The 21503-nt window shown below is 44.5% G+C and overlaps 2 protein-coding genes across 4 annotated transcripts in view; one reads left to right on the plus strand and one right to left on the minus strand.

Annotated features, from left to right (window-relative positions):
- The window catches only part of tnrc6c2 (trinucleotide repeat containing adaptor 6C2), a 45202-nt gene extending 35353 nt beyond the window's left edge, over positions 1-9849 (plus strand). For 2 of the 3 annotated variants that reach the window (XM_030094728.1, XM_030094730.1), the window contains 12 exons: positions 202-348; positions 1288-1428; positions 1858-1977; positions 2203-2286; positions 2714-2996; positions 3127-3291; positions 3772-3963; positions 4050-4199; positions 5106-5321; positions 6824-6897; positions 7015-7154; positions 7614-9849. In XM_030094728.1, the coding sequence (XP_029950588.1) occupies positions 202-348; positions 1288-1428; positions 1858-1977; positions 2203-2286; positions 2714-2996; positions 3127-3291; positions 3772-3963; positions 4050-4199; positions 5106-5321; positions 6824-6897; positions 7015-7154; positions 7614-7965 (2064 nt within the window). In that variant the 3' untranslated portion in view covers positions 7966-9849. The remainder of the gene's footprint in view (positions 1-201; positions 349-1287; positions 1429-1857; positions 1978-2202; positions 2287-2713; positions 2997-3126; positions 3292-3771; positions 3964-4049; positions 4200-5105; positions 5322-6823; positions 6898-7014; positions 7155-7613) is intronic. The other variant, XM_030094729.1, reaches the window with a different exon arrangement.
- Positions 9850-15335: 5486 nt separating this feature from the next.
- Positions 15336-20456, minus strand: cd7al (cd7 antigen-like). Its single transcript, XM_030094731.1, has 5 exons — positions 20225-20456; positions 19645-19998; positions 17596-17958; positions 16191-16297; positions 15336-15809 (listed from the first exon to the last, which is right to left on the minus strand). The coding sequence occupies exons 1-5, from the start codon at positions 20280-20282 to the stop codon at positions 15609-15611; spliced, it is 1083 nt and encodes a 360-aa protein (XP_029950591.1). The 5' UTR covers positions 20283-20456; the 3' UTR covers positions 15336-15608.
- Positions 20457-21503: the final 1047 nt, after the last annotated feature.

The raw sequence follows: 21503 nt of genomic DNA on the forward strand, positions 1-21503 counted from the left end.
CCTTTTCCATTTACTTTGAATTGTGCTTTGGTTTTGTGTTTACCTTGTCAATATTATGAGATCTTACAAAAGTTGTGTTGATAAATTTTTAGATGGTTTTGTTTGGGTCATGTCCTTCATTTTGCTAAAATGTGATGTTTAATGCTTCTTTTCCTGCCCTGTTTATCCTGTGCACTCACTGTCTGTTTTGCTCCTGTCCAGGATGGTGTCCTGTCAGATGATGCCCCTCCATCACCGTTTTTGCCTTCCCCCAGCCTGAAGCTCCCCCTGGCCAACAGTAGCCTTCCTGGGCAGGGTTTGGGACAGGGCAACCCGGGGCTGGCCATGCAAAACTTGAACAACAGACAGGTACTAACATTGTCTCGTCTTCCTCTGAGAGAACTGAGAGGCATATAATGTTGACATTCGCACCAAATGGAATATAAAAAAAAAATGTATCTTCAAATATATAAGCATGCAATAACAAGCATTTGGAGAATGGCTTCAAGAGCAGCAGAATATGCTGACAGTTTCAATCTCAATCTGTGTTTCTAATACCCGGCCTGTCAGCTGTAATGACTTCACGCAGGATTTAAGAGTGCACGATGCAGTAATGGCAACAGCAGATAAATTGAATTTGCTTTACACACATCTCTGCCCGCGAGCTTTCCCAAATCTCCTCTTTTCTGTTGCTCACTTATCTGTGTATGACCTTGCCTGAAGTGCCCATTGAAATCAGATAGTTATGCTCTATCAAATACCACCCCCAGAGGCAGCCATGGCCCAGAAAAACTAGTGTGTCCTTGAAGTCCAAACAAAGGCACTGTAAGCGGGCCTTTTTTTTTGTATTTCAGCTGAATAGAAAAACCTCTCCACCAACATGGAATGGGAAATGTGGATAAAGCTGCCTTTTTACAAGTTAATCATTTCAGCCTTTTTAAAACAAATTGTATTTTTTTAAACTGATGAGTAGCCGCTCTCACTTTGTATTCAACACATATCGGTGCTCGAGGTGCAGTTGGAAGTAGCCCTTGAGTGCAAAAGAAGATGAAATATGTTTTCAGATGTGAGTAAGTGAGCTGGGAACATAATGGACTCGTGCTTGGTTTTGAGTGCAGTTGAAGTTTTCCTCTTAATTTGGTTATTATCCACTTATCCCGTCAAGCTGATGAAGACCAGACAGCCGAATACTTAAATCCCCACCAATCTATTGGATGTCCTGGAGTAGTAACTCGTCTTTTCAGTCATAAAGGTGTATTTGGAGTTGAATCGCAGATATCTTTGTATGATTGTGACTCTTGTTCGTAGATACCCAGTGGAATGTTTGGCAGTAGTGGAGCAGCACAAACCCGGGCCATGCAGCAGCAGCCTCCTCAGCCACCAGTGCCACCTCTCAGCTCCTCCCAGCCTAGTCTACGTGCTCAAGTGCCTCAGTTTCTCTCCCCTCAGGTAGACAAACACACTCCTTCCGCATATTGTATTTGTTCCGTGGACCGCCAATGATTCAATTAATGATTAATGAACCTTGTGACGCTGCTATACACCAGCTATAATACCGTATGGCCAGTTTTATGTGAAATACACTTTCTCATCTTAAATTCAAAATGCCAATCTCTTATTCTTAATCTTTTATCTCTCTTGAGATTGCAAAGATATTGTTTTGACATCTTTGTTGATAGCTTTAGAAATGTTTTTGTTTACGCTTGACGTGCTCTTGGCATAACTTCTGGCCTCACAAGGGTCTTCATCTCATTGTGCACATGTAGCAATGACTAATTTCATCTTGCCCGAAGGTCCTCTTGTGTGCCGCTGTTTTGATCTGCACTGACTGACTTGTCATCTCTGTTTCCTGCATCCCCATTCCTCCTTTCCCTGCAGGTCCAAGCACAGCTCTTGCAGTTTGCAGCAAAAAACATTGGTCTGAACCCTGCACTTTTAACCTCACCAATAAACCCTCAACAGATGACCCTGTTATACCAACTTCAGCAACTGCAAATGGTGAGCCACTGTTTGTCTTTTCTCTGCATTTCCAGCAGAGCTGCTTCAGGGACCTGACTCAGAGAGCGCCAGTCTTTTAAAAGAGCCTCTTATCTAACGATAGATGGAAAGCAGAATCATTTCATTTTACTTCCAATCAGAGGGAAAGTGTATATTCGGTGATGCATGAATACTGAACTAATATGTTTGAAAGATTTCTCAACAGTGAAATTTCTCTGGTTCCAGGCGTACCAGCGTTTACAAATCCAGCAGCAGATGATGCAGGCGCAACGCAATGTTTCCGGCCCCATTCGACAACAAGAGCAGCAAGTGAGTCAACAGTTTCATCATTTCATTGTGATCCTGAAAGGTCATTCTGTCTGAGTGATGGACCACGTGTGAACGCTGACTCAAAACACTGTGACAAAAGTTCTTTTTTTTTTTTTTTTTTTTTTATAATGTTTAACAGATATTTTTGATGGTAACACAGTAAACAGCGGGTTGCCCAAACATTTATATAGCTGCATTAGAACTTGTTGCTTCTCATTGAATGTGAGCCTATTGCTCCTCTTTTGTCAGAGCATGCTAAATCCTACTAATAGATTACCGGACAACCTTTACTTTGATTTGCTCTTTTATTTTTTTTTATTTTTTTTTTTTTAACCACAATGGAATTTGCAAAAGGTAAAATTTGCCAGTGAGGTCAAGAAGAGCAGGAAACCTTCTGAATGCGACGATCCCTCTCGTTTCCTCCCAGGTTGCACGTACAATCACCAACATGCAGCAGCAGATCCAGCAGCACCAGCGTCAGCTGTACCAGGCGCTGCTGATGAAGCAGCAGCAACTTCCTTCTCATTCCTCTTCTTCCTCGTCCTCCTCCGCCGGTCTGCATCCCCCTGGTGGCCCTCCCGGAGGCCCTGGCTCCGGCAAATCATCCCTGGACCCCTTCACAGGCCCACACCAGGCTCCGGGCCTCGCCGACACACTGCACACCAAAGAGCCGCCGTCTTCGCCCAACGCCTACAGCACCTACCCTCTCTGTGAGTTTGGAGCCGTTGCCGCTTTTACTCAGATTGTAAATAGTTTTGCTGATTTCACAGCGGTTGTAGTGTACAAGTAAGATGCTCAAGGATGTGTGTGAAAGATGATCTTGTTTTATTTATTTTACAGCTGGACTGAATCCAAACATGAATGTAAACTGCATGGAGGTTGGGGGTCTCTCCCTGAAGGAGCCCCCCCAACCCCAATCCCGCCTGTCCCAGTGGACACACTCCAACTCCATGGACAACCTCTCTGGCAACTCTTCAAATTTGGAGAACAACCTCAATAAGCATGGTAAACGGCAGAAAAAGCGCTCAACTAAATGATTCAATTTCAAATATACTACACGAATAAATTCATACATCTTTCAGTTAATCCTCATTGCTGTGAAACATGGTCACACGCCGGTGTCAGTCCCACAATGCAACACAGTTTACGCTTCTGAGAAACTAAAGACGACTCTATATTTATTTCTTGGGTATTTATAGGGCCTTTTTTTCTAATCTTCTCCAGGAACCACATTTTTAAGCCATAGAGCAGATATTTTTGTTCACTGTCTTTTTCCCTTCTGCTGTAGAAAAAAAGTGGTGACAGTCTTAAGAAGCGTCAGTAGAACTGTAGTTGTAACTGTTGTCAGTCAGCACAGAGATCAAATTAAAGCTTTTATGAAAACAAATAAGTTAAAGTTACACTGTTTTCCTTCGTGATTGTGTTTATATTTTAAGGTGTGTCTGTTTCGGTGCTTGGTCACTCATTCCTCTTTCTGTGTTTCAGGTGCCATATCTGCTGCCTCTTCCCTGGTTCCCCCGGGGAAGCCTCCTCACCTGGAGGACTCTTACAGCCCTTACAATCTAATCTCCAGCTCTGAGTCCCCCACCAGCCCCCTCGTGCCCCCTGACAGCTGGGGTCAGGGCAAGAGCCCCAATGAAAAGATTTCCAACGGGACCAACATCAACTGGCCCCCAGGTGAGGAGGAGAGATAATTTAGCCTTGCCCTAAACTTTTTTCCATTTGTTTTGAGTAACTTTTCAGTCCTCTGCTCCTTGTCGTAGAGTTTTGCCCAGGCGTGCCATGGAAGGGTCTTCAGAACATCGACCCTGAGAATGACCCCAACATGACCCCGGGCAGCGTCCCCAGCGGTCCCACCATCAACACCAACATCCACGACGTCAACCGATACCTGCTGCGAGACAGGAACGGAGGTACGGAAAGAAGCACATTCAACATCATCAAACTCGACCAGTCGTTCCCATCACCTCTCAGCCCCAGACCCCCCCCCACTGTGTTCTTGTTCTGCTGCTCTCGACGCGTGACTCACTTTGCTTTTTCTATGTCTCGATGGCAACGCGGCCTCTTAGCCGCTTCCCCTGCGTCTCCACTCCAGAGCGGCTCTCTGCCTGCAGCCGGCAGTGACTGGACAGTCAGTGGTTACTCTAGCTCTTTCAGCCTGTCGTCCTCTGACGGAGACGGCTCAGGTACACGGCCAGAGCACCTTCCCACCACGTGTGGAACTGCCCAAACCCCTCCCCACCCATAGCTGAGCCCTGACACCACACTGTTGTGAGGTTTTCAATCCATTTAAACTTTACCTAACCCCCGACCTTTTCTTACCCCGGCCACGCCTAAACCTTTTCTTTCCGCGCTTTTACCCAAACCCAGATGCTGTTTCCTTTGACCGAACCCACAAAAACAACAAGCCTCACCCAGCTGCTCCTGCCCTCGGTACACACCTGCTGTGCTGTGGGTTTCCGAGTGCTTCTCGATTCATGAAGAACGTGCTCTTTATGAATGTCGTGTGTGATGCAACTTTAAAAACTGCATTCAGAACACTCGATTTTCCTTTTAAAGAAGAATCTCTTTTGAGAAGCCAGGAGATATTTTTTTCTCACCTCATGTTCATATTTCACTCCCCTTATGTTTTGTCATAGAATTTCCTAGCGAATCAGTAAAACTTGGAGAAATTACGAAAGTCTTTCTACATATTTGTTTGATTGTAGAGATCAAAGCGGAGCTGTTTGTTTCAGCGTGAATGGTTTCTACTCGGTGAAGTTTCCCTGCAGGATTTTATTCCGTCTTAAACGTTCCATCTATTCTCTCTCCTCCCGAAGGTAAACTGTCTGACATGAAGTCCACCTGGTCCCCGGGGCCCATCTCTCAAAGCCAGGGCTCTCTTTCTCACGAGCTGTGGAAAGTCCCCCAGGGGCCACGCAGCACCACGGCCCCGTCCCGGCCCCCGCCGGGCCTCACCAACACCAAGCCCTCCTCCACCTGGGGCGGCAACTCCCTGGGTCTGAGCCAAGGCTGGAGTGGATCCTACTCCTCTGGTGAGCTCTAGTAATGACGAGGAACAGCAAATAAAAGATTTAAGCCACAAAATGTGAATTAGAAGTGTACAGACAAACTGTTTAATGTACATTTCAGAGTCAGGATGCATAGTGGAGAAACTCAGTGGGTTTCCACCTTTAACTCTCACAAGACTCTTCTATTTTTGTGTGTGTGTGTGTCTCAGTTCTGCAAAGTTTCAGACTAAATTTAACATCAAACACATCTACGAGATCCTCTGAGTGCTGAATTAATTATGGGAAGTCTGAAGCAGTAAAGTATCTCAACAACATCACGCTGCTTCGTTACACGTTTGTTTCATGTCGTTTCTGAGAAAAATGTTTGTTTACGACTCTTTTAAATGAATGGCTCCATTTTCAGCTTATCAGAGAAAGCTTAACGTTTTATTCAGGCTTGCTTGCTTGAATGTAAATGTAAATGATGAATGGACTTCAGTTTATCGCACATTTTCATGCTGAAACATAACTCACTTTTATCCATTAGCAGTCATTCACACACACTCATCTGCCAGTGTCTTGCCCAAGGACAGTCTGATACATGGAGGATCCAACCACCAACCCCAGGACTGAACGACGGAGAGTTTCGGAGCCATTTCAGTGTCTTGACGATTGTCATTAGACTGATGTTTCCAGAATTGTCTTTTCACGTCCTGAGGAAATAGTTTGAAGTTCTCTCGTCGTGCTCTGCAGTCAAAACTCCATCGGCTCCTTCTTTTTCCACTCATCTTCTCTCCTGCTTTCCTTCATTCAAGGTCGTGGGGCTTCAGAGCCGTCGGCATTTACCGCTGCGTCACGATATAATCAGAATCTGAGTTACTCTCAGTTCAGAGAACAAAATATCAAGTTGTTGATGATGTTTCTTATCGTTACTGCTTACACTGTAGGCATAAGACATCACAAGATCTTTTTTTTTTTTTTTTTTTTTTTAATTTCGTACCGATCACACACAAGCTGTGTCGGCGTGGTTTTGTTCACAGCTGTGACGCTTGCCTGCTCAGAGCGCTCACTGTTTAGACGCTGCCGAGCACGCCCTGCTAAACTGACATCTTGAGGTTTACCGGCTCCGCGAAAAGCCGCACTGGAAGGCCTCGTTGTGTGACCATGTGGCCTTGTTTTGACACAACACGTCTGCACTCACGCAGCAAAGAGAAAATCCTTTCAGCGACACTGACAAGAAATGTGGGTGGAAGCAGATCAGATCAGCAGAAGGTGTCATGTTTTGTTCTGCAGTTGAACTTTGTCTTCACACCCTGAGCTTTCAGTCGGGAAAGTGTGACGTTGGTTGGACAAAACATCTGACACACTGATGAAACCTTGTTAGGAAAAAAAGAATGTTACTGAATGTTACAGTGCTTTCGACCTGAGGTGGCTTGAATGAATCTGTGTTTAATAACTCTTGCATAAAATAAACCGTTTGTTGTGTTTCATAAACAAACGTGACTCTTTTCTAACTTGACATGTTTGATTTGTTTGTTCTGTTTCAGAGGGAACTACGTGGAGTACCGACAGCTCCAACAGGACCAGCAGCTGGCTGGTGCTGAGGAATCTCACCCCACAAGTAAGTAAAACTACTTCCTTAATCTTCATCGGGGTTTTAGTCGCTTTGTCCTCTGAGTAGAAACAGAAACCCAGTGACCAGGCTGATTGTGGATGTCTTTAATCTTTCCTCTTTCAGATTGACGGCTCAACTTTGCGGACGCTGTGCATGCAGCACGGTCCCCTGATCACATTCCACCTCAACCTGACGCAGGGGAACGCCGTGGTGCGCTACAGCTCCAAGGACGAAGCTGCTAAAGCGCAGAAGTCCCTGCATATGTAAGCAGCAGCAAGACGTATTCCTGTTTTTCTTTTGTTTTCTTTGAGGTTGTGAAGGGAAGCGGCATTAATGGGGTTTGGAAATGGGTAACACAACCAGCGGTTCAGACGTTCCTGGTTTCCAGTTCAGCTCTGGGTGACGCTTTTTGTGTCTGGAAAGTTGCGCGATTATCACTGAAAGCTCCTCGGAGGGAAAATACAGGCGTTGAGCTTTTGGAAGGGAGCGCTCGCTATATTTTGTCTGGATCCGTCCTTGATTCCGCTGAGCTAATAGCGCCAGCCACGGCTCCTGGTTGTCATAGAAACAACATGCACAGAGACCAGCGACCCACTTTATCAGCTGCGCAGAATGAGGCTGCAGCGGCACACCAAACGGAGGAAGCTCTGAGCGAGCTGTGTGTGTGTGTGTGTGTGTGCGCTGCTTTTCATTATGAAACCGTGTGTGTCTCATTTTTTCAGGTGTGTGCTGGGAAACACCACAATCCTGGCAGAGTTTGCCGGTGAGGAGGAGGTGAACCGCTTCTTTGCACAAGGCCAGTCTCTGGGCGCAAACACCACGAGCTGGCAGGCCAACCCGGCAAGCAATCAGAACCGGATGGGCGGGGCGGCGCAGTCCCACTCGATTGGCCAGTGGAGCAGCGGCGGAGGCAAGGCCAGCGGCGGCGGCGGCGGCGACCTGCTGTGGGGCGGCGTGCCCCAGTACTCCAGCCTGTGGGGGCCGCCCAGCGGAGAGGACGCCCGTGTGATCGGGAGCCCGACACCCATCAACACCCTGCTGCCTGGAGATCTGCTGAGTGGGGAGTCCATGTAGGACGACGCCACCGTACACTAACCAGCCAGCCCGACCGCCACCATGTCATGTAAGCCATGGGTGGCGACAGGGATGGGGATTTAAAAAAAAAAAAAAAAATTCAATATAAACAGGAGCAAAACCCAAGCAAATCATGTGGCGATAATCAGTATCAATTGGAACTGTTATGAACTGTGAATTGTGGATCAGAAGGCTGTGGCTCCTCCCACACAGACTGCAGTCCTCAGTCCTTCTGCTTCACTTTACTCCTTTCCCTTTTTCGTTTACGTTTTAAGGAGAAAAACGACCTTTTTTTTTTTCCTTCCCCTTTTTTCATATTTTTGGAAATGCATTATACAAAAGAAACCGAAAGGAGACACAACACAAAGAAACCTTTGAAGTGTTTTGAGTTTTTCCATAAGTATACATGACATTCTGTGTGAAGTGTTTTTAGGAGAAGCAATCAAAGCTGCCATCTGAGACTTTCCTTTTTCCCTCCAAAAAGAAAAAAAAATAAAAACAATACAAATCATCCCAAAATAAGACTTAAAACAACCATTCCCAGCATATTCATGGCCAATGATGTTGTTCAAAGACCTTTACTAGTTATGTTCATGTTTGTTTCTCAGCACTAATATTAGCCTTAAGTGCTCTCTGGCCCAGGTCCTTCCCAAGCCGCCTTCTTTCGTTTGTTTTCTAACTGATGAAATAGCTGAAATCTTGCACAGTTTCACCTCTGAGCCAGCAAGTGGTACAGGAACCGACTGGTGACCGACTCCGCCACCGGGCAGTGAGACTGCCTGGCCATGTGACTGGCACTACCAATCATTTGCTTTTCATTGACGACACGGCTCTCGTGCGTTCATTTTTTTTTTTTTTTTTTTTTTCTTCAGTCAGAATCCAAGCAAACCTTTTTCGACTTCGCAACATATAAGCTGAGAGGAGATTGATCGCCAGCCTCGCTGCAAGCCTGCTCCTGTGTGTCCGGTGGCACGAAATCGCCTGCGAGTCCAGATCCTTCTGGTCACCTTCAAGTCCCAATCTGGTGCTTTGTCCAATTCTTTTATTGTCCCTTTTGTTATGAAGCCCAGCGGACCTTTCTGGGCCGCTTTCTTTCTTTTCTCTCTCTCTGAGGAACAAAACAACAACAGAAAAAACACGTATTTTACTTTCATGTGACAGTCACATTGTGCAATATTCTCCACATACCTTTCTTCCGTCCATACTCAGTGTCCATTGGAGTTTGTCAATCCCCCCGCCCCCCCCCTTTTTTGTTTTTTGATTTAGTTTTCATGGATTGTTGCTGACTTCAGCAAAAAAAAAAATGATGTTGGAACTTCAAGGAAAAAAAAAAAAACTAAACAAAAAAAAAAAAAAAGAAACATACCCCCTTTTCGAAACTTTGGATTCCCTCCAGGCCACCAGCCCCCCCCTGAAACTGTTGGGAAAACTCTGCAAAGAGGAAGAAGGAGCTTGTTGAACTGTGCATGCAGCAAAACTGTACCAACGGGGGACTCTGGGTACACAACAAGGCACACTTCCTCTCTGCGCGCCACAGCCACACCCAACAGAGACTGAAACCACGGGGGGGCCGGCCGGTCCTGGGCATCTGGCACAATACCAAATAAGAGGGGTTTCTCCTAATGCAGTAGACCTACGAGTGTTCCTTGCGTTTGGTACTGTACAAACAGAAGAGACTAAGACTTTTATAAATTCAAAGGGTTTTATCATAGCACTTATGAAGAGCAAATCGCTTCAACTGCAATCCAATAAATCAAGAAAGGAGCAGGAAAAACATTGAAAACGACGGAAAAAAAAAAAAAAAAAACGGCTGCTCCTTGTATGTACTGTATCTATTCCATGGAAATGTGTCTGGCGTTGGTCCTCTGGTAGCAGGATGAAGGGAAACAAAAACTGAATTGTACTATTGGACTTTGGGGAAAACTGCAGTCTCGTTTTTTTTTTTGTCCTCCTTCGAACTATATCAAAGTGAATATCACTGTTACTCCAAAATCGTTCGCCTTGTTCCGTTTGGAGGCACTTAGACTCGCAAACGTCAGCTGTCTCCGACGCCCGCCGGCCGGCGGGCGGGTGGGTGAGTGGGAGCAGGGGCGGGGGTGGGGGCGGGGCGGGGGGGAGTGTCCACTGAGTGCCTCTTTGCCGTGGTCCTCTGGGCGACGGGCGGCAGCCCCGCAGCGCAGCACTTCCTCCTGGGCTCCACTTGACCCCGCCCTCAGTCTGGCGAGAGAAACAAAGCTTCTCCTCAACTGGCCAATCACGGCATCTCCAACAGAGGGGGGGGGGGCCGCCCTCCGCCCACTCCACCGCCCTCCCGCTCCTTTCCCACCATCTCTCAGTTCTTTGACGCAAAGATCACTTTAGCTGGAAGATGTAATAGTCATATTTCTGGAATTTTTGCCAGTGTACTTTGTATTTTTTGGAAAAGATCATTTGACTTTATTACTCTTTTTTTTTTCCAATGTGTTATATTGTTATTTTTGTCTACATGCAGTGGTCTACAAATTTACTGGCTGCTGAACTAGCCCTTCACTGTTCATATGCAGAAACACTTTGGTCGGAGGTGCCTCTGTATGTTCATCCTGTGTATTGAATGCAAAACGAGGATCAATACTACAGACCGTTATTGATTGTCTATTTGTTTTGAACTGATCATGCTTTTATGTTTGACAGTATTCTGTAGTACTTCCAGGTAGTATCTTGAGATGTGTAAAAAGAAAAAATAGAGAAAAAGAAGGAAAAAAAAAAAAAGGTGTCTCAGACGGGGACGTGGGTGTCTGTCGCTCCGAAGCCCGCAGGCTGTCCCCCCCTCGCCCTTTTGTCTAGCTGCTACGCTAAAACCTCCTCTCCTCCTCCGCCTCAACCAGACCCAGTAGCCCTCCCCTGACCAGGCACCAACAGGCCCTCGTATCTGTTTCTATGCAAAGACTTAGAGGCTGGGGCCAAACTGGACTGGGGACCGATGAGCACTCCTCCCCCCAGAGCTCGGCACGACCCGACAATTGTCCCGGTCAGCACTCCAAACGCGGCCAAGCCACCACACAACACTGTCGCACGCTTAAAGTCTCAACACTTTATCAAAAGGCGGGCCTTTCTCTCTTGCGCTGAAGACACTTGTGCCCAGCTTGATCTCAGGGTAGGGGAGTTGACGATACACCAAGTACGAGATGCAGCTCTCCATATCTGTCCTTTCTATACTGTGAGAGCGAAGTCTTAAATTCCAGAAAAAAAAAAAAAGGCCATCCAAGCAGCGAGATGTACAGACCTCACGCCTCGAAATTGAATCCTTAACGGGAGGGGAAAGCGGCCTATTGTTACTGTTTAGGGGAACGTTATCGCATGTAAAAGATGCCAATGTTGTTGTGCCAATATAAGTTTCCTGTGTCATACTGTATCGCGTTCCCTGTTCGGAGGAGCTTTTGAAAACCTTTGCAGAAGGCGCAGCGGGGGACAGGAGGGATGAGGCAGCATCACGCCCTCAAACCACTGAGATTTTTTTTTTTTTTTTAGTTTAAACGCTCTTGTGGGGAACGCCCCACGCTAAGGAGGAAAATCTTTACTCAGTTGGGGGTTCCAGTTTGCTACAGTGCACAGTTGATGATGGGTAATCCCGGGTACATATTTTTTTAAAACCAAAAATGAAATTGCATTTTAACATCATTTTTATGAAGTTTGACATAAAAATCTTAAAAATGCTTAAAAAATCTAAATGGAGAAGAAGAAGAAAAAAAAAAAGATCTATAATATGTTAAAGCTCTGCACTTCTAGCTGAAATGTCTCCGGCCGTCGGCCTCTACTACCACCATCTAAAGGAGTAGAGCGGTGGCCGGGGTGCCTTTTTTTGTGGATGCTGTATTTATCTCGTTTTATGTTTTGTGTCCCGCTCAAAGCGGGGCCCACTGAACTGTACATTTCCACAGACCCAGATGGCTTGGGCCCACTGTATCAGCCTCGCTCTCTCACTCCGCAGCAGCGGGGCGGGGAGAGGCACATTTCAAGAGGTACAAAGTCTTAAAAAGAAACAAAAAAAAAGAAACAAAAAAAAAACACAAAAAAATAAAAATCAAGAAAACGGGAAAAGGCTACCTTTCAGGACTCCCGGTCCTGCAGCACACGAGCAAAAATCACTATTGCCTGTTTCTGTAACTGCCTTGATCCAAGCTCAGACAGACCCAATAGCCGAGGACCTCCCAGCATCCTGTACTAACTGGAGAACCCTGACAGTGAAGGGGGTTTCCCATGCTGCACCAGCATCGAGAGGCTCTCCTCTCTACAGCTCTGTTCTAGATTCCAGTATATATATGTCTACGCTACATACACATATATATACTGCCAGTACGGTGTGTGGTATCACCTCTTCAGACTTCTTGGATCGTAAAAAACCTCTGAACTTTTTTTTTTGTTTTTGTTTCGTTTTCTCTCTCGTTTTGAAGCGTCTCGGTTTGATACAACTGAAAAATGAGCAATATGTATTTTCCCCGCAAATAAGTGATACAAAGGAACGAATTTGGGTCGGGTGTAAACTTGATACTTGATTGATTGAAAGCTGCGTCTTTCTACCACGAAGTTGGATATGCACGTTCTGGTTCCCGGTGGCATACTGCAGTACTCTGAAGCGCTTGTACTGTACTATGTTGTGTGTATTTGTTTGTGAAATTAGCCTGTCTAAAAAGCCCAACACGAACCGCCTGGTTCGATGCATATTTCACCCAGTCGATGGAAAATATATTTTAAAAAAAAATTCTTACAGACATATCAAAACTAGACAAAATATTGACCAGAAATACTTGAATCATGGAGCGCCAATAACATAATGTGAAGTCAGTTCTTTTTTTATTCTTTTGTTTTGTTCTCCATCTGACAGGTACACTTAGGGGCTTTTAGAAAATTATCAGATAAGTATTGCATTAAGTTACTAATACGAAATCGTTGGAGTAAATTAAAAAAAAAAAAGTCATCTTCGATGCGTGCTTGAAAGTCAGATGTCGTTATGAATGTGTGTGTCGGGCGCACGGCCTGCTGTTATGTTCCACTCAGTATGTTATTTTTGTGTGTGTGTGTGTGTGTTCATTTTTATCTTTATTGCTCTGTCAAAAACTCTTCTGACGGACACTTGTTCTCTTCTAACGTTGCACTGAGTGTCTTCTGCCCCTCACTCAGCTAATCGTAGGTATAAAGTACGGAGGGGTGACGGTGACAATTCATGTGTACAAGTTTACTCAAGGACTTTTCTTTTCATTCTATCTGTAAAAAGTTTTATCTACCTTATAGTGGCTTTTATTGTGGATTAATCCGGAAAAAAAAAAAACAAGGATTATCATTGAGTATTGCACCATTTTGTTCCAATAATGTATAAAAAAAAGAAAAAAATTTAAAAAATTTAAAAAATAAAAAAAAAAATGTATAAAAGGTTTACAAAATTAAAAAAAAAAAAAAAAGGAAAAACAAAGAACTGTGGCCATAGCTAGCTGTAGAAGGACTAGTAATCCCGATGTTAACTTCATGGAAAGGGAGAAAGTGTGGGAGGTGAGTTTGTTACAAAGCTCATTTCAGAGGTGCCTATCTTTTCTCTTTTGGTTTCGCTGTCGTTTACAAGCATTTCATTTGAAGTTCAACGAAGTGAGAATTTATAACAGGAATGTGTTTCCATTTTTTTTTTCTTTTCTCAAAAAAAGGACAAATTTCATCTTCCATCAAATATGGACATGAAAATCTTTGCAAAATGAAGATTTATGCTACTTTCAGAACTCTGGGATTGATCAGTGTTGTGTCATATTTCAAGTTTTGATTTCCATGTGGTCGGACTATCTGTGTGCGTACCGAGTTGTGATTTTATGTTCTGTGTAATACTGCGACGCAGTTTTTTTTTTTTTTTTGCTCACTATCTTGCACACTCATTAAAGATGTGGATTTCGTCTCAGGAAGGCCAGGGTTCCAGATACCAACTCCATCATTTCTAAGTTTAATGTTTGTGTGGGGTAAAAAAAAAGAAAAAGGACAAACGAGAAGAAAAGCGAAAACTATTAAACTCCAAGCAAGCACTGAAGTTTGAGTTTAACAGAATATAGAGAGAAGTACCATTGTTTCTTTAAAACAAGAAAAAAAAAATGTTCGTAGCAAGTTACATATTTACCAAATAAGACTGAGAATCAACTTTGAGAAAAGTGGAGCGCTTTACATGTGAAATCTAAGTAGAAATTGCTTTACATTTTAAACAATGATCAATGGTTTGATTGTGGAAAAAGACAGGAAAAAAAAAATGCATTTGTACGTTTTTGACTTTTGTTTCCATCCTGTAGTTCAGGAGCATCGTGCAAGACTTTTATTTTGAAATCATCTCTCCCGTTGAACATGTGACGGCGGAGTGAGGGATGTCTTACCGTGTGACCGGGTGGGTTTTTCCAGAGGCAGGTGTGAACGAAGCTGGTTTTTAAAAGGATCATGATCTATGCACAAGTGGGAGGGACGAGTCGACTCACACTCTGGGGTTCAGGGTTCGATGTAGGGTTGTGATTTTGTTTGTTTTTCTTTCATTTAGCTTGAATTCTTTGTCCATTCCCTGCCCGCCCCCATCCGCTCCCCCCCCACCTTCATCTAATGTTTTAGTAAATCGCATCGTCAAGCTGTGTAATCCTTAACCAATGAGCGCTTATCCTTCTGCTAAAGCACTGTGGGTTGTACTGACAAAAAAAGCCCATGACTTTAAAGGCTGTCTGTTTTTTAAACGGGGTTTGGGGGGGTGGTTTACGGAGGGTTGGGGGGCGTCGAGGGAGGGGGTACTTTGCCTTTGCCTTTCTTTACTTTGGAAAAATAAAACAAAACAAAAAAAAAAACATTAAGGAAAAATGTCTGTAACTGAAATACAAAGTTGTGGCTTTTAATGTTCTTTTTTTTTTTTTTTTTCTTTCTCTCCTCATAGAATGTGATTGTTAAAGACATGCACCGGAAAAAAAAATGTTTCCATGAATTATGGAGCTTCTTTCGGACTATATTAATAAAATTACACATTTTCTTGGCTGTTACTGGGTGTCCTTTCTCTTTTTTTCTTTGTTTCTCTTTCGGTTACATCATATTTTCTTACGATTACAGACTTGATGCTTGAACGGTGGTAAAACTTAAGCTTGTACGATTTCTTGAAGCATCTTCTGAAATCAGAATAACAGAATTCTCCCAGAACACCAAAGATCTTATGTTGAACGGTCATAATTGACTAAACATACACTGGAGTGTTGCGTGCTGAGCACCCACAGCAGTTCCCCCTCTGGGGTGATGGACCTCCTGTGGCTGTTGCCAAAGCTCGAACAGGAAACCCAAAGCTTTTCCTGTTCTGAGGTTCCCTGAATTCGATCTGACCATGTGAAGGAAAACCAAACCGAGATAAACGTTCATTTATTGGACCATCACCAGACGACGTGCGCAGAGACACATTTTATTTGCGAAAACCTCAGCATTTCGTTTTTATTCTATACATTGCAGCTTTATTCCTAAAATTTAAAATACAAAGAGAACTTCTTCCTTCCTCTGCATCCCTAACATGACCCATAATGCTTTAATCACAGCAGCAGTCAAAGGTGTTTGAAAGTGGCTTCTCGCTGCTGAGGAGACTTCAGAGCGTGGCTGTCGGTCCTGCGGGGTCGAGGCAGATCTCACTTGAGGCCTCCTCCGCTGGGGCTTTCGTAATGGTTCTCGGGGCAGGGGGGTTTCTTCGGCGGGCAGTTCCGGTACTCGGAGGACTCGGGTTCCTCCAGAAGGCGGGAGGCCGGCTTGCGGCCGGGCCGCTGCACCCCGACCATCTCCTCGTAGATGGGCGCCTGAGGGTGTGTCTTCTCACTGCGGTGAGCCTTGCCCTGACAGCCGCCGAGACGGGAGGGAAACAAATCAGTGTGGGGAACAAGCAGAGTTTACAGACACTCCCAGTTTCCTGTGTCAAAATCACAGCTTTTCTCATGTTCCCCTCCACACAGGATCTTGATTTCAAGTCTAAATCTCAACCAATTTGTTGCTTGGCGACAGAAAAAAATACAAAAATTGAATTTTAATACCTTTTCTTTTTAAAAATGTGTTCAGAAATACATGCTGAGAACTGATGAAACCAATGTGGTTTTTGTGGCGAGTTACTCAGAAAGCTTCCGGCAAAACAGGTGCTGCTGTCAGTACCCAGTTGGTCGTCGTCCTCGCCCTCCCATCTATCCCTTTTGTGTTAAATGAGCAAAGTAAAGGCTGCTCACTTTACAGACGAGGACACATCCGAGCAGGAGGAGCAGGAGCAGGACGGCGGCGGCCGCCGACAGAGCGTAGAGCAGGGAGGAGTAGCTGGAGCAGCCGCACTGCCCGCCTGTGGAGAAGCAAAAGGTTTCAGACGCAGTGAGACCAGCGTGCCTTGCTCTGAAACCGCGGCAGAATGAAAGTAACGGCGTGACACGTCCGTCCATCCATCAGTGGAAAACAAACTTCCTTCCTCCGCTAATTCGGTTATTTTGAGGTGACCGCAGTGAATCTCACATTTCAGCAACACACGAGAAACTCGCAGCTTCACGATGCATTTATCGCAGAGAATTTCCACTTTTTTTTTCTTTTTTTTTTTTTTTTTTTTAACAATAAACATGTCTAAGGGTTTCAAACCTGTGGCTTTTTAACCTTTGTTGGGTTTTTCCCCATTGTAACAGCTAAACAGCTCAGAACTGGAGCTCTTAAATTCAACAGACCGACACTTCTGGTATATCGAACATAAGAACATAAGAAAGTTTGTCGGATGTTGAAGGTCAAAATCAAATTGGTGGGACCAGCGATATTTAATTTAGTACAAAAAATGACTCCTTTGGTTCTGAGGTCATGTTTTATTAATTATAAAGGCTTGATAGATATTCAAAATGATTATATTTATTTTTGAATGGGACAAATAGTTCAGGTCAATTTGTCCCAATTATCACAGTAAATGATCCAAAACTGATCCCAAAACCTTCTTTCATTTTGCTCTCAGATATGTGGAAGTAAAACCTGCAGTGATGCATATTTTCATTATTGTAAAGGATCAATTCAGAGAAACAGCTCAATATTTAACTGTCAGCACAGTCACCGATGGCAGAAAACATGTTAAATGCCTCCAAACACATGAAGTTTAAAGCGTGCGTGTGTATAAACCAAATTCAGTGTTAAAACTGACACATTTAAGTGTGTTACATGTCAGGTCTGTTGGTCTAGTTTTGCAGCAGCAGAGGGGATGTTGTAACCACAGAGGGGTAGATTCCCCCCCCTCACATATTTCACAATCCAAACAACACGTCCTTTTATTTTATCACAAAGCTTTGCTGCTGTGTGGTGTTATCAGCTCTTCACACACCAACAGTCATACCAGCAAAACGGCCTCCGCAACAAAAAAAAAAAAAAAAGAGAAGAAAAGAAAAAAAAAAGTGGAACACTGCCGTTGTGCAACAGACAGAAAGCATGTGTTTCACAGTGTGTTTGTTAGGAGCAGCTTTGTTAGTGGAAGCCACAAAACCTCCTGACATATCAGTGACAAACTGATGGCCACGCCAACGCATCGTGAGGAGGACAAAAAAAGCAAAAACACCGGGCGACTGAGAGAGGGAGCTTTTTATTGGGGTGAGCTGAAGCCACCAGGCGGTGACCCACCTTGAACAGAAACAAAGAACACCCGCCTCCCCAGCGCGGCGCCGGCGTCCGGCCGGCCGGGCAGCAGCAGCTGGCAGCTGTAGAGGGCGCTGTCCTCCGGCCGCAGCTGCGTCAGGGTCAGGTTGTAGGCGAGGCCGGCGGGGCCCGGGGCCGAGGACAGGCGGACGCGAGCGTCGGAGAACCCGGTGGAGGAGGGGGGCCGCCTCGAGTGGTACAACACCTCCACGGGCGACCGACCCCTTCGCCGCTTCAGACTCACCCCCTCCACGGCCCGGCCTTCCCCATGGGGGGCCACACAGGGCAGCACGGCCGACCCCCCCGCACACGTCTCCACCAGCTCCAGGTCCACTGATCCAGACACATCTCCAGAGAGGGGATAAAACTCACATCACGGACACCACAGCATTTGGATAAGGGGGTCTCAGGTGGACTCAGGGGGCCGGGGACCCCCCCCCCCAGTGAGGCCTGAGCACGTCTCATTGAAGGTCAGGACAAGGACACAGTTTAACATCGGTCAAACTGATGATGAACATTCAGGAGCCCTCATCTTTAAAGAAACTTTGTTTTTACTTCATGAAGAGAATAAAAGTTTAGTTTCATCGACTGCTTCAGGTGTTCTTTCATCCATGATACTGTTTGTATGTATCTGTTTCACAAACAGTACGATAGAGTAAAACTCTAACTTTGCATGTTTTGCTCAGCAGCCGTTCAGTTCGGCCTCAGCGACCAGAGGCTACATGTTCTGGATCCTTCTCTTTACTTGTAAAGGTAACGTAATCTTCATCTGACTCATCAGGACATTTTAATCTGTGGAACAATCGCAAAGCTAAATGACGTCGGTGGGATCAAAATCTGACCAGTACATATTAATAAACTTCAAATAAAGTACATTTTTCCCCAAATGAAAGTGTAAATGTTCATATGTTTTTTATAGCTTACATTTTACAGTGTCTAAAAAGAATTTTTTTTCTCCAATTGGGAGTATAATTATAACAATTACTTACAATCTTACTGCAATAATATAATTAGTTTCAGTAACTGAGTAGTTGATATACTGAATATAACCTCTAAAGTCAATCTGTAAAAAAAACACATTATGTGAGGAGTGTGATGAAAATGTTAGAATGAGACACAGTTTGACAGGATATGAAAATGAATATTCAGTTATTGTGAAGCAGAAATAGAGAGTGCAGGCCGTCTCATCGCACTTTCATTACCAGGATCAAACAGCTAAAGCGGCTTCCTGTGGAACTTCTGCATATATCAGACACTGCAGAGAGACCTTGAAGTTAAATTACACCCAGAGGAATAAAAACAATAACATCCGATTGATGAGCGGCGCACAAGGTGTGAAGACGTGTTTGTAACACTGTAATTGCTATCATACTCCTTTTCCATCAAATGTTTTTTTAATTTCTGTTTCCCATGTTTCTGTACTTTTCTTACATATTGAAAAATAAAGATATCTTTCTAACATGATTACTTTTGTAATCTCAGATGTACAATATCTAATATTTTGGTTAAAAGTACATCAGCGTAACAAAAATGTTCAAGAGAATGTGAAGAAACAACAGTCACGATATCGTTTTAAGACAACTCTGTGTTGCATCGCGTTACAAAACCATTCCCCCCCTCTAGGTGGTGTATTGAGCAGCTGGAGGAGGAGAAGATCTTGACTCCTGGACAGTGATGAACTCCATGTACATTTAGGCGATTTTTCTCATTAATTTTTACTGACTTGTTTTATTTGAATCGCCTTTTCTATTTTATGTGAACACCAACCGTACCTGCGTCTGAAGGACGATACTAATAATAATAATAATAGTTGGTTGGTTCCCTTTTTTTTTGACCACAGAAACAAACCTCACACACAAACATTTAGCAATCAATTTGGAAAACGCAGCTCGGTGAGAGTAAATAATGGTGTCAAAGTCACGTCGTGTGCTTCAGAGGCTTTGACCATAATGCTCAGTGGAAACTTTCACCTCCCACAAACCTGTGAAACATTTCTTTCAATTTGTTAAAAAGAAAAAAACAAATTTCACTCACCGGCGCTCACATGGAGAAAGTATTCCATCGGTGCGCGCACGTGTTCGTCGTCAAATGACTGGTTGGACACGATGAACTCGCAGTAGTAGCGGTCAGTATCGCCGACCCCGAGCTGGGAGATGGTGATGTTCAGGGAGTGGAGGCTTGGATCTCCGCTCACGCTCGTGCGCGCCTTGATGGTCGGGTCGTCGGAGTGGAACTCTTCCCCCGTGTACATGAAGACCACCTCTGAGTCACGCAGCCAGCTGCGCTTCAGGTAAACGCCGACGGGAGGAACTCTCTGCGACTCAAGCGAGCACGGGAGAACCACGGACTCTCCCTCATGACGCTCGATGAACGTAATGTCACCAAACACTGCAGGGAAAACAAGACATGAGCCAGTCATTAAATGGAGTTCAATTAGCCTTAGACAGCATTTTACATGAAACAGAACAAAATAGTCCAAAAGGTTATGAAGGTGTTCTCATTTATGGTTTTCATTCAAATCTGATTAAAAAAACAGTATTAAACGTTTCTCACTTGAACACAGATCTTAATTACAAATGAGGATCACAGCTGTGAGCAGCGGAATCAGACTCACCAGATCCAGAGTGTGTGATGAGCAGGGCGCACAGCCAGGCCAGGTAACACTCCGACATGGTACCGCTGCAGAGAGAAGTCGCCGCTCGCGTCTACGCTGTCATGGTTTTCATCACCCACGAGTGGATGTCAACATTTGGGTTAACAGTAAATGAAACCAAGAGGAACTCCATGAAGCCCCACCTTCAAACCTCAAGGCCTCACAAGAGGAAGCACAGACTCACCACCATGGCTGGATCAGCTGCTTCTACAGCAAACACCAGTCCAAACCGTGGTCTTATATCCACCACAGCGGAGACTGAAAGTTCAGTAGCAGCCACTATCAGCTCAGTGACTCCATGAGCTGAGTTTCACGTGCTTAAAAAAAACATTTCTGGAGATTAACTGTTTTTTTTAACATCCCAGAGGAAACAGGATGAGTGTGAACAGGATGTGTGTGTGTGTGTGTGCGTGCGTGCTTTGTGATGTAAATTTCTTTCGTGGTCCATCGGCTCTATTCTTCAGTTTCAGCAAAATCTATGCACATGAAAGAAGCTCTAAAACACAGAGATTTCATTCACAGGAATATCAACACAAGTCCTTTAAAGAGCCAAACTTTATGATATAAGTTGTGTAAGAGCCATTTCTGGGTTGTGCATTTCAATTTTATTTTTGTTTATTTACTGTTCCTGTGAGGGTCCCACCACTAGGGGCATCGCTGCTGTGACCCCTGCGAGGTCAATAGGGTTAGGGTTAGGGTTAACGGAAAGCTGGTTCTGATCCGTCTGTGGATCGGAGGAACCGGGAGCGCCAGCCAGCCAGTAACCAGAGGAACCGGGAGCGCCAGCCAGTCATCACAGGAACAGGGCCGCCAACACAGCACACCAACACCAAGACATGACTACCGCTGCACTGAATATCCATTGAAAAGGGTAAGATTACCAGTAAATGTGTGCACACAGCTTTGCGAGTAAAATCCAGCGCATTGGTGAAGACTGTACATAACAGAGCGCAATGGCAATTTACATAAGACTGTGTGCACAGACTGCTTATTGGCATAGCTATGAACAATAAGGAAAATGAGGATGGGACTGAACTCTTCAAAGAGACAAACAAACAGTAGCTTTGCAGCAATGCAAGATCTCTTCATGAAAAAACACTTTGTCAAACCGACAGAAAAAGTAATAAGTTAAAAAACCTGCAAAAAGAGAGAAATTCTTAAAAACATAATTGATTTGATGGGTAATAAAAGCTTTATTAAAGAGGCGAAAAACAGAAATATACTAAACTGATATGATAAA

This window comes from Salarias fasciatus, chromosome 6, assembly GCF_902148845.1.
Source record: "Salarias fasciatus chromosome 6, fSalaFa1.1, whole genome shotgun sequence".
NCBI classification, from domain to species: Eukaryota; Metazoa; Chordata; class Actinopteri; order Blenniiformes; family Blenniidae; genus Salarias; species Salarias fasciatus.